Consider the following 13358-nt stretch of genomic DNA (forward strand, 5'->3'; position numbering starts at 1 on the left):
TATGATAAATTTCCTTTTAACTAAACAAAAAGAAGGACCGGGCACAGTACAAAACCAAGAGAGGATAAAGAAGACCCACTCACAAAGACCTACTAGCTTTTAAATAAAATCTGGGCAGCAATGTAACAAACACGTTTGTCAAATGGCAGCAACTTATTTCAAAGACTTGATGATATCTGGGGGAAAATAATGCCACCATAAGGACATCAAACAGTAAACATGAAAGAAATTAGTGAATTTAATTGGATATGGAACAAAAGAAAATATACTATTAGAAAGGAATATTTCAATTAGCAATGGCTACAGATAGGCATTCCCCCAGATGAGAATTAAAACACAGACTGGGTAGTTTCTTTGGAAATATCTTTGGACTGCTCCATATGTTTTTTAAAACTATGAAAACATTTAAAAAGCAGCTCTTTAGTACTTTCTACATCAGTAAACATGAAAATAAAAATGCCCAGTAGTACAAAATGAAGTTTGTAATTCCCAGCTTTAAATCCAAGCTGAGATAGGACAAAATCATGACAATGCTTTGGATTTGGTCCCTGCTTTCTGCTTCTGACCTTGAGAGGGGTTCCAAGGTCTATCACCTCTCTTCCTCAAGACTATAGAATCTGCAGAGCAGACAGGTGCACTAACACAGCATCCAATAAGGTGTACTAACACAAAGAGGTTTAAGATTTGCACTGACAAGTAAAGGTTCTTCATGAAACCATCACATACAAAACAGAGACACTGACATGGAACATCACCCACTGGCCTGACAACAGCACACAAGTGATCCTACCTTTAGGTGATGAATCACTTAAGACCAGGTCCTCATGGCCTTGCTCTACAATCCTGATGACAAACACAGGCCGCCCATCTTTCTCCTCAATGGAGCACAGGTACCGGCAGCGTCGGTTGGCATAGCGGGTGCTCCAGTATAACCGGCTGGCTTCATAGCCCACTGGGAAGAGTGCTTTCGGAGAGTGGAATGCTTGCATCTGTTGTGGAAGCAGCTGACCAATGGTGTGGAAGATGAGGCTCCCAACACGAAAGGTATGGTCCCGCTCTCCCCGCTGCACGATACTAGCGATCTGCCGCACCTCATCTCGTTGCACATAGACCCTCCTGAAGACTGCAAAGTAACTTAACTGTTGCTCGTGGATTCCCTTTGGTTTGTGCATGGGGCAAAGCATTGTTTTGTCCTTAAAAAACATGCATTGTGCTTTAGTGGCGCAAGTAAAATGATAAATGTTGGTACATCGGAATCTATGACATCCACTGGTGGCACCTGTCTTATGACAGAAGACACACTTCATTTGTAGTCCTCTCCTCAGCGCTAGCTCCACATTTATTAAGGCACCAGCCTGTGTTTCATAAACCTCTGTGGACCACAGAGCACAGTTCAGGTGGACCCAGAGGTCTAGGTCCAAGTTGAGCAGCCGTGCTGGCCCATCTGTCAGCCCGTCCCCTTCCTCGTGACAAAAGCAGCACTTCCGACAGTCTTTGGGCACAGGGTCAGGTTTAAGACAAGTGCCCAATTTCTTTAGAAACTCATCTATTTCATCCTCACAAGGTGGCTTAAAGGTCCCCTTGGGGATGACAATATGAATGCTCCATTTCTTCCACTTCATTCCTCTCCACTTTTTATTCAGTGGTCTACAGTCTTCAAGCCCAACAGGAACAGTCCTCAGCCGAGGCTTTAACTTGACCGTTACCTTAAGCTCATCAGGCTTGGACTCTACTTTGGCTGCTTCAAAGGCTGGAGGGAAGGATATGGGAGGTGATGCAGGAGGGGAAACCTTTTCCTGGAACTGAGGGAGACAGTGTACATCCAAAGTGGAGATGTTGTTGCTATACTGGTGAAATGCTTTGGAAGGCTCCTTCATAGGGGACTGTGGCAGTGACGGAAGGGATTCCTGGGCAGCAAAAAGAAACCATGAGAAAAGGGAAGGATTCATGTGCCAGTAAAGCAAGTCTACTGATGGAGAGAAGTTTAATGGTCTATGACTTAAGGGGCAGGCACAGATGAGTAAATGTTTAGGCATAGCAAGTTGACCTTGAACACTGAGAATGGTTATTTAGCAGTAACAGAAGCTGATAAAGGTAAAGGGCAAGGCCCTGTGCCTCTCTTATACACAGTCACAATCTGGAGACTATTCTCTTAAACTTTCTTGGGAGACCGCCCCTTCCCCAATCAATGATTTCAGGAGATTTATTTCAATTTGTATAACAGATCAATGTATTCAATTGTACAACAGATAATATACAACAGAACACAGCAGCATCACCCACACAGGGGTTCGTCTCTACATTGTGAATGTTAGTCTTGGGCTTTATCAATTGCCATGAGAAACAGAGAAGAAAGGAGTGCCCTGTCAGCAAGCGAGTCACCTGAACACTCGGAGCCTCTCAGCTACGACCAGGTACTCAAGGAGTTGGGCCAGGAGAACAGTACCAGCACCTCTCAGCTTTGGGATAGACTGTCATGTCTCTGCTCAAATGCTCATCCTGAAAGGTGGCTCAGGATTAAATCCAGAGTGGGCCACCCCATGCACTATTTTAAGAAACTACATGAGGAAAACCCATTCCCACTCTCTAAGAATAAATTTTAATTAAAAACCTAAATTTGTTTGTCAATTTGAATTTTACTATACCAGGGACTAATACACGTTGTAAGTGTTTTGTTTGGTGAGTACTATTTTGTGAAAGGCATATTAATGAAATCACATTGAAGCAGTGAGTGACAACTGGCAGCTTTACAGGAACATTTTTCCTTCAAAATACATCATTAAAAATGCATCATTTGAACAACTCCATTGTCAGACATACTAACACAATCTGCACGCAATTCCACAGAAAGCTGGACATGCACACAATCATTTCTCTTACAATTAAAGAACACACAGAATTTTCTTTTTTATAAACCTTCCCAACTGACCAATAAAACAAAAATATTAATATTTAATGAGTTGTTCGTAATTAGTATAATGTAAGATCCGAATACCAATTCTCTATTTAATTTTACATTCTTAAAATGTAGTTGAGCTAGGGGCTGGAGAGATGGCTCAGCAGTTAAGAGTACTTGCTGCTCTTCCAGGTTCCCAGCACTCATGTAGTGGCTTATAACTAGTTGTTACTTCAGCTCCAAGGGATCCAATGCCCTCTTCTGCCCTCAAGAGGTACCCGTACACAAGACATACACATACTACACATATATAAGTGTAAATAAAATTAAACCTAAAAAAAAAATTAATCTATATGTAACAGCATAAAGTTGAAATCCTAGCACTCTGAAATCTGAGACTTTAAATTTTTTTTTTATTTTCTCAAAATAAAAACAAGATAGATACACAGACATTCCTGTGTGTGTGTGCGTGCATGCACGTATGCATGCATGTAGTGGTAGTGGGGTGTCAAGCCAGATTAAGGCAGAAGGATTATGAGTGAAAGGCAGCTCAGTGAGACCTCAATAGTAAACACTAAAAGAGGCATAGGATATTACTTAGTGGTAAGTAAAGTAGTTGGCTAGCATGTATTGGGTCCTACATTCAACCCTCAATGCCACTAAATAAATAAATGCGTGTTAAAATGCAGTTAGAAACTTTCTACTTTTTGTCAAATAGGGTATTTAGTAGGGAAAAATATAGCTGAAGGCTCTATCAGGCTTGTCTGTCAATTCAAGCACCATCTTACTAGTGTTTCCCTATAGAACTCTTGAGGAGGGGACTGTACCCCCAAGGCAGAAATCCCTTGGTTTATACTTTGGTTACTTTACCTTGTTGTCTGAGTTTTTTGCTTGTGCAGCTGATGAATAAAGAATAAAGCAGTTATTACTACAAAAGACAATATCCTTTTCCATCCTTTTGGTGTTCTCTCGGGAACCCTGAAAAGCAAAGGGAAATGTGTGGGACCTCAGTAAGATATAAGCTAATTAAAATAGTACCCTGTGGACTGCTAATCTTAGATGACATTCAAAAGTGAGTGCTCTATATCTTCCAACTGTGATGACACTGTCCCAATATTCACCCTATGATAATTTTCTACCTAGAAACTGATGTAAAGCTGGGCATGGTGGTGCAGGGCTTTAATCCCGGCACTGTGGAGGCAAAGGAAGGTAGATCTCTGTGAGTTGAAGGCTAGCCTGGCCTAGGACAGCCAGGGCTAAATAGAGACACAAACGGTTTAGAAGGGGAAAAAACAAAAACAAAAACAAAAAAACCCCAGAAACTACACTGTCCATATCTTACTGTATTCTAAAAATGAACAATTTAGTAGTCTGCTATAGCTGTTTGGTTTGAAGCTGAGCCCATCTACTACATGCTTGTCTACCATGTTCCATGAAGCACTTTGTCTTGATGCAGGAGTCACTGGCAAAAACAGAAGTAGGATGAGGTCATGGGAAGAATAGTAAAGTACCTTGTTCACAAAGGTCAGATCCTTGCATGACTTCCGCACACCACTTCCAAGAATAACCACCTTGCAGTGGCAGCACCACTGTGGGCGGAGCGATGCACCTTCTGCTGGACCATGACTAGAGTCTTTATACCCAGAAAGACCTAAGGAGTGGACTTTTGTTAGCAATTAAAACTGACCAAAGATACAGGTAGCACACAGTAGAAAATGAAACTATGCAACGATTACAACATGGATTACTTACTTTATATTTTGCCTTAATAAAAATTTTCTAAGCTCTAGTGGCAGGGAATCTAATATTTGACAATGAAGTTCAAATAAAGGAAAACGCCCACTCCCAAACAGCTGAAAAAGGAGGCTAGCACTAAAGAATCAAACAAAAGCAAAGCACCAAGATCCTCAAATATGTACAGTGCATCAAGAGACACAGATCCACTTCCTGACAGATAAGCTGATACTGCAAGTTCTATGGGAAATAAAGAGCAATGAGTACAAAAAACTTATGTGATTTACAGCATCAGAGAGAAGTGAAAGCCAAGGTATACTGTGAACAAGGCCCAAGGGCTCAGAAGAGCAAGTCTACACTGACAGAATCTCCTGGGGTAGAGGGGTGGAGGTCAAGGCAGAAAATGGCAGGAGAAACAAGAAAGAGGCAGCCAACAGGTAAGATTACAAAGTCTTTAATATAGGAAAAAAACTTTAATATAGGTAACTCTCAAAAAGAGTTCAAAGATGAGAAACAGCCAGATTCTAGTATAAGCTTAGGGAAGACAAAAATATGGCAAAGAATCCGGGAATGAGGAGGTGGTGAGGTACAAGGCTGGCACATAAGATGCCAGTGAGCAGAAGGAAAGCAACTTCATGGCAGGCATAAGGAAGATGTGCTGATTCTCAGAATGGGGACCCAGGCATTCCTGTGGGAAGAAATACGCCCTACAGAGGATGTGCAAAGGCAAGCGGAGGTAGTGATAGCAATAGCAGCTAAGCAGAACAGAACAACAATGCACTATCTATGGCTTCATCTGCACCACATGGAGAAGGCTAGCTGGGGCAAGTGGCTCAGGGGTCTGCAAGCTGAACAGCTTGAATAGAGAGTTAGACTCAGTCTTGTTGCCATAGGCCAGAGCATAGAAATGCACATCACACCACAGAAAACAACAGCCAGAGCAAGTCAACTTAGCAAAGACTACACACCAACACATTGTTAAAAAGTAAATCAAAATTTTAAAATGAGCAGGCTTAACTTTTTAACAAAGAATGGATTTGGGATTAACAAAAAGCTCACCATTGCTTGCTGGAGGAAATGGTACATTAGGCTGCTTCAACCGGTAAGAGGTTGCTAATCTGGGAGGATTTGCAGATCCTGGTGGAGGCCCACGAAGAAGCAAATGCTGCCGATACTCCAAACCTGGGTTTACTCTGTGGCTACTGACCAAACCCATGGGTGGAGCATCTGGAGCATTACTAACCTCATAGCTGTTAGGAATTCTCACGTGAAGAAGGTCAGAAAATGCAGCAACAACGCTGCTGATGTTCTAAAACAAAAAGTAAATACCATGTTACTCACCTAGAAGAAGAGTGCATCACTTAGGATAATGCTATCTTCATGATACAACACAGTACAAAAGAACCCAAATACTTCTATATAAACTTCAATAAATTTATTTTCATGAACTAATATACAAAGCCTTCATAAATAGAAGTCTTCAGAGTTCCAACTGGCACTGGGATCCATACACAGTAACGAGCTATTCTAGCTAACTCAGTATCTGTAGGCCTAAAGCTATGATCACAGGAAATGAGTAGGCCTAGCTCCGGCTAAAAGGCCAACACTGTCTTCAACAGTGCAGCTAAGGCTCTATCTGCTGACAACTAAAAGATTGTATGTATATGTGTGTATATATATATATATATATATATATATATATATATATATATATATATTAATATTAAACTGTAAGTTTGATCGCCAATAAAATATCTTTATAAAACTTGGGAGTTTTTAAAACAAATAAATCTTTGATAGATCATTAGTGCTGTTGGCATAAGATGCCTGGAGAAAATTTTTATTGCTTTTGTAGACTCTATTATTGACTATGGTTTTCTCTCACTCTCTCGCTTTTGTTTTGTTTTTTGTTTCAAGACACGGTTTTTCTGTGTAGCCCTAGCTGTCCTGGAACTCACTCTATAGACCAGGCTGGCCTCGAACTTGGAAATCTGTCTCTGCCTCTCAAGTGCTGGGAGTAAAGGCGTGCGCCACAACTGCCCAGCTTGACTATGGTTTTCTAATGGTTAACTTTTATTTTTATTTTTTTATGAGTGTAAACTAGTGTTTATTAAGGGCATGGGGAGAGGAGTTGAGAGGTTAGTAGAGGCAGAGAAAGGCAGGGGGGGAAGGGAAGGGAGGGAGGAGAGGCCAGCCATGAGCAAGTGGAGAGAGAAGGGGGAAGGGAATGGGTAGAGAGTGGGGACAACAGGAAGGTCTCCACTCTCTTGCAGGAAGGTTGCAAGAGTGGAACAAGATAGCAAGAGCAATGGTTAACTTTTATAACATGGACAGTTGTGGAAATGCTTTTTTTTTCTAGAATTCTCCAAAGCACACATCCTTTTACAAGAGCACATGAACTCTCAGCTCCAGTTTTTGCTTCGCTGAGATCCAAATAACCCTCATACTGAATAGTACTCAAGAACAACCTGGATGTCTGGAGCAACTCCCTTCCCTTCTCCTCTGTTCTGCTCCCTGAAATGTTTCCTTGTAAATTACTGACAGAAGTTTAACAACGGCACACAGTGCACAGGGTAAATGATGCCGTCCTTTACCTCAGCAGCTGTAGGATGTAGAGTGATCGCTACAGATATAAGACCCGATCTGGGACCATTTGGGGATGAACCAAAAGGTGAAGTAAAAAATAAAGTGCCTGGCTCAGTTTTGATGTCATTTCTTCTTGATTCTGAATCTAAAAGGGGAGAAAAGAATATTCAGAGCTTTCAAAGTCAAAATATTTACAATAGTAACTTGTTAGACTAAGCCAAACGTACTTTTCCCGGATATGCTGGGAAGAATGGGGATGATGGGGGACGGCACAGGTTCTGGAGGCTCCTCTTTCACCAGTGACAGATCTGGGTACTTGTTCACCTCCACACCAACCACACTCTCAGGAGAAGATGAGGGGACGAAACTATCGGGAGTGTCCCGGTCACCATAGTGGTCCTGTATCCTGAAAGAGGAGCACATGCATCACAATGCACAATTCCACTGGGACTTCTCACCAGCCCCACACATGGTACCACAGCAAAGTCCTCTCGACAACAGCAACAATAAAACAGCAAATGGATCAGTTATTATGCTGCTATGAAAACATAGTAAATGGGTTTATCTATAAAACAGTACAAATGGTTATTCTTTTGAAAGAGCTGTAGATTGAAATGTAAAGGCCTCTGAGAGGGAAATACTCAAGACTACGCCATAGGATGAGAAACTGACATCTTTGAGATGAAGAGGGAGGCTGTGCTGAACGGTCAAGTTTATATTCAAGTCAGCCTCCATGGAGCCACAGATACATCTATTCTGTCGCAGCTGTGTATAGTGGCAAGATGAGAGAAAACACAGCAACGGTGGTGGTGTTGGCACTTAATTCTCTTAACTAATAAGCAGTGAAAAACAAAGAAGGGAACAGACCCCCATTGTTTCAGTCAAGGCTCTAGTTCACCAGAGAGATGGTGAGACCTCAAGCTACAGTTGCGGAACATGGCTGTGGACCTTCTATCTTCCGTTTCTCCCGCTCACATTGAAGGAAACCTGGAAAAAGTTGCTAGGCAGTCATGTAAAGTCCAGGGATTAAACAGACACCTGTGCTAGATCACGATATGCGCACTCACAAGCTGGAAAGAGCTTCATTCTATTGACACAGCTAGGAATTCTTAACTGTAAGGTAAGAAAGAAAGAAGACCCTATCTTCCAAACCCCAAGTGAACTTCCATGTAGTTACAGAAACATCTATCCTGTTGCTGCTGTGTACAGTGACAAGTTTCCTCATTAATAAATTAAGAGACTTAGATTAAATGGACATCTCAGAACAGAGGGAGTTACCATACTTTCCACAAAGGAATAAAATTCTAAAGAAGCTCATACATACTATTAAGTAGTTGGATAGCAAATTTATCTACTAAGGGAAGCTGATTCTCCCAGTAAGATTCTTGGGGGCAAAGAACTAATAGAAATCAGCGATGAGCTTCCTGTAGCTTAGAGCTATTCTTGTCCATGATACCTCTGGTATCTATGATGGCTGATCTCTCATTTTCAATGTCTGTAAGTATCAATAAATCCAAGAAACCACACAAAGAGTTTAGAAAATAAAACCTCTGAAATATCTTATGTAGACGTTTTCCCATAACCATTAATGTCTATTTGATTACTATGGTGTATATACTGCTTAAATTATATAAGGCTTTAAAAATTCACAAACTAATTTCACTTCAATAGTAACAATGCATTGGACAGTTAATGTTCAAGAGCACTTTATACCTTAAATGCCTTTAAATACTATTGCCAAATTCTAAGCACATTTTTAAAAGAAGCAACCTCCAGAGCTCCCTGGGACAAAACCACCAATCAAAGAAAACACATGGTGGGACTTGTGGCTCTAGCTGCATATGTAGTAGGATGGCCCAGTCAGTCATCAATGGGAGGAGAGGCCCTTGGTCCTGTGAAGGTTCTATGTCCCAGTATAGGGACAGGAATCAGAAGTGGGTGGGTTGGGGAGCAGCGGGAGGGGATAGGGGATTTTTGGAGAGGAAACTAGGAAAGGGGATAACATTTGAAATATAAATTAAGAAAATATCTAATAAAAAAATAAAATGAAAAAAAAAGAAAACCCAAAACAAACCAAAACAAAAAAAGCAACCAATTTGTAAAAAGTAGCTTCTGATGCTGGGAGAAACGGTTTAGTGGTTGAAAGCACTGGCTGCTCTTGCAGAGGACCAAGGTTCAATTCCCAGTGCACAGGATGGAAGATCAGTTCCAGAAATCCAATGTTCTATAGTATAGGCTTCTGTGGACACCAGGTATGTATGTGGTGCTCAGATACATATGCAGGCAACACACATGCATGCGCACATTTAAAAAGTGGTTTCTACCTTAATTCTTCATGATTATTATGAGGCGGTGTTGGAAGTGAGGCAGGAACATCCACTGTCTTCGGGCCTTGAGCAATAGCTCGAGCCAGCAAGTCATCCTGAGGTCTGAAAGGCAGCTGAAATGGCTTCGGTCCTAAAACTCTGGCAACTGCAAAAGCAAACAAATAGAATCAAAGTATGTAGAACAGAGTAGATACAGATGGAACAGTTCAGTTCTGCAGAGACTTCAGTAAACACATAGCTTTCAAAGGTAGACACTTCAGAGCTGTAAGATTTGGATGCTATTGTCATACCTTCATGGCTCACCAACACGCCAGCTTTTCCAGCAAGTTCTTCAGTCGTTGCAAAACCATTTGCCATCTTCTGGCAAGCCATAGGAGGTGGTGTAGGAGGAAGAGAGGCAGGGGGTGTTGGAGGATTACTTAAATTATTCTGCTGCAGGAGACCAAAAAATTTTAAATTATATGCTACTGAGCAAATATGCATTGACCTTGCTAAAACCTAATTCTGAGAATTTTTAGCACAAGGAAGCAAGGCTACAAGAAACATAATCTAGAGGCATCTCCAGTTCCAAATGCACAAGAACAGAACTATACACACGGGGCCACGAGGCTGCCAAATGCAGTGTTGGTACCCACTGCCTGCCTACGTAGCCCAGCTTGAGCATTCAGCTTTGAAATGAAGAACCCAAGTTTTGTTATACTTAATTTTGTATAATTGTTCTCAAGTTTCATCATTAAAATAACCAATAAAAAGCAATTTTAAAATTGACTAAGTTGCAAAAGGTAGTTAAACGTTCCTTTTTTCTATTTTTATTAAAATATGAAAATACAGCATTTGTCTTTAACCTAATTTACATCTCAGATATGAGAACCTGGACTGTCCAAGATCTCTAAAAGAAGCAAAAAGAGAAAAAAAAATTAGGGTAAAGGTATCAAATATACTAACAAATACAGTTCACTTTCAATTCTCTCTCTCTCTCAGCCTTACATATGCCACTGTTTGTCATTTATGGCTTGGTCTCCCCAAGGACTGCTGGCATCACCTGTAGTAACTACACAGAATAGTGTAGTGCAAGGGGAGGTCACAAGAGTAACACTGACAAGCAGCCTGAACTGAGGAAGGCTAGCTGAAGAACAGGGCAGTAAGAACAGCAAAGGGAACTTGGAGACAATTATCTTAAGAACAAAACAAAAGCCACCAGGAAAACAGACACTCACATATTTCTCAAAATAATTGTTTTGTATAGGACAGATGCAAAGTGAAGTGATCTTATGTTATCATAAAAATATTTAAAAAGTAGTATTACCTTGACTGACTTATGCTATTTTGGTAACCTAAGAATTAGTGCATAATTTCAATTAGCACCTAAATTATTTAATGAAATATATTATAGTTTTAAAAATTCATTTTCCAAGGTAAAAGTTAACCATACTTATCCTTCAGTCCCACTATGTACCGTCAATTCAATTCATTTTAAGAGTTAACAAAGGTTACAAGGAAAAGTGTGTTTCCTTTACTATAGAAAGAATATAATGGATATTTTCTACCATTTGCATTCTCATCTCTTGGAAATTTGAAGCATACATGTTAGAAATACTTGACCAGATATATTTTTAATCTTTTAGCTGAATCTAAGTTTCAGTGTATCTTGGAGACTTTATGTAAACTAGATGCAAAGCTAAGCCATACTCCCCAGCTGTGGGATGCTCTCCAATCTGAGGCAAGGCAGCACCCTGGCAAAGAGACATACCTTGTAGATCAACTGAGAATAGTAGTCTGAGACCCCTTCAAGGGCGGCACTGCCAAAAGTTCCTAGAAGTCGAGTCCCACTATTAAATTGGCCACTGCCATAAGGAAGAAAGTGCGCAAAGTTCACTCCAATGATCGGTTCCATTAGAGGGAGCAGAGAGAGCTGCTATTAAAAAACACATTTAAAAGTAATGTACATGATTAACAAACATGGAAGTGTTTCTGGGCTTTCTAAGACCTGAAGTCAAATAAGGATTGTGAAAAATAAGACTTAAAAATCTCAAGATTTAAAATGCTGGAAACTACAGAAATCTCTGGAATATACATCAAATAAGTTTTATTCCCTCTGTTAAAGAGATGCCATCATGTGCCTCATAAGAAAAACATGCTCTTTATTTTTGCTCAGTAAGAACCAGGGTAAGAATGGAGGCCAGGCACCACCAATGGGAACAGAGATGGGGAGGTGTGTCCCTCTCCATTTTTGCTTGCAATGAGCTATGAGAGTTTAAAGTGAGAGTCCATGGCTGCATTTCTTTAGGTTCAGAGTCACAAGAAAAGGGGGATACAAAGGTTCCTGGTGTTGAGGCTGCTCCATCTGAACATATGTAAATCTCGACTGACCATCACCTACCAATCCACCTACTACAATGTAAATCTCAAATGCCAATAGGATAAACTGTGGGTTTGCTAGCAAACAGAGTCTATTAGGTTCCTTGTCCTTTCTCCCTATTTTAGTTAGAAACTAATTGTAATAAGGTGAAAATCTCCATTTCCTAGGATTGAAAAGGCAACACTTGCTCTCTCCCCTCCTGGAAGTGGCAAGGGCTGTTCTGACAGCTCACCTGTTTCAAGTGGGTGAAGGAGTCAGAGCTGGAGTACATAGCCTGCTTTTCCTCTTCATCCTTCTTCCTTTTCTTTGAGCGAGGTGCTGCTTTTTCCCCCGTCCTTTGAGTCCGTTTGCTTCGCTGTTTCTTGTTTTCACTTGCTCCATCTGTTTTTGGCAACTGGCTGTTGCCACCTCCAAAACCACCTTGCATTTGAGCCCCCAAAGTTTGCTAATGTAATTGGAAAGGTTAAGAAGTAAGTAACTTCCCACATGTTTGATTCTTAGTTCATGCTAGACCAGCTCTAACTTGTGACTCATATTTCTAACATGACATCCCAATTTAAAGGGGGGAAGTTACAGAATGAAGTTGTTTTCTGAAAATAACTACTCCCTCTGCATTAAGGTATATTAAAATATGAAAAATAACTAGCCTCAGCAACCTAGGAAATTGCAGAACTAGAAGCAAGAATGAAGTATAGCTCCTCACCATCTAAGCTGAGACCAGGGAAGCACCATGCCAGATGAATGGGCAGCTTCTGAGCTATGTTCTTGGCAATTTGTTTCCCCTCCCCCATAGGAACTAAGAACTGCTGCAATCTGAGATGTGGAGCTAATTCATAGGTTCCAGGAACATTTTAAGCTCATGCACCAGAAGTAAGAGAACAGCAGCTAGAAAGCTCGAAGATGTCATACTAGCCCCTCAAACTAGTGTCAAAATCTATGCTTGAATGAAAAATGTAATGGCTATGTACACAGATAATAGCAAATTTTTCCTTTGCTTTTAAAAATGATTTTTTTATTTAATGTGTTTGAATATCTTGTCTATATGAATACAATGTATAGACACCACATGCATGCCTGGTGCCTGTGAAAATCAGAAAAGAGCATTGACTCCTCTCAAACTGGAGCTACAAATGGTTATAAGCCACCACGAGAGGCCCTCTGCAAGAGTCATTAATTCTCTTAACCATTAAGCCATCTCTGCTCTAGGTCCCTTCCTTTCCTTTTGCTTTCATGGTCACAAAGATGTAAGAGTAATACAGGCCTTGAAAAAGGTTTTATCTAAGTCCAGAAGTACCAATATCAAAACACAGGAATATTTTTCATGCTTTCTTATTTCTAAAACTAATTATCAATGGTTTGCTAAGAACAAGTATAATTGAAAAACTTAGTGAAACCATTTAACTTTTGAGTGTTTTGAAAATTAGATTTTCTGATTGTTATAAAAAAACACATGGGT

At 40.5% G+C, this 13358-nt stretch overlaps 1 protein-coding gene across 16 annotated transcripts in view; it reads right to left on the reverse strand.

The window, feature by feature from the left end:
* The window catches only part of Kmt2c (lysine methyltransferase 2C), a 235212-nt gene that overhangs the window by 13789 nt on the left and 208065 nt on the right, over nt 1-13358 (reverse strand). For 13 of the 16 annotated variants that reach the window (XM_029477430.2, XM_029477436.2, XM_029477435.2 and 10 more), the window contains 10 exons: nt 12135-12347; nt 11294-11458; nt 9834-9975; nt 9541-9688; nt 7444-7622; nt 7225-7361; nt 5690-5939; nt 4408-4547; nt 3767-3874; nt 791-1907 (listed from right to left, as the gene is read on the reverse strand). In XM_029477430.2, coding sequence (XP_029333290.1) covers nt 791-1907; nt 3767-3874; nt 4408-4547; nt 5690-5939; nt 7225-7361; nt 7444-7622; nt 9541-9688; nt 9834-9975; nt 11294-11458; nt 12135-12347 — 2599 coding nt within the window. The remainder of the gene's footprint in view (nt 1-790; nt 1908-3766; nt 3875-4407; nt 4548-5689; nt 5940-7224; nt 7362-7443; nt 7623-9540; nt 9689-9833; nt 9976-11293; nt 11459-12134; nt 12348-13358) is intronic. The other 3 variants (XM_029477428.2, XM_029477429.2, XM_029477439.2) reach the window with 3 other exon arrangements.

Source organism: Mus caroli, unplaced genomic scaffold (genome assembly GCF_978045245.1).
Source record: "Mus caroli unplaced genomic scaffold, Mus_caroli_1 scaffold_4, whole genome shotgun sequence".
NCBI classification, from domain to species: Eukaryota; Metazoa; Chordata; class Mammalia; order Rodentia; family Muridae; genus Mus; species Mus caroli.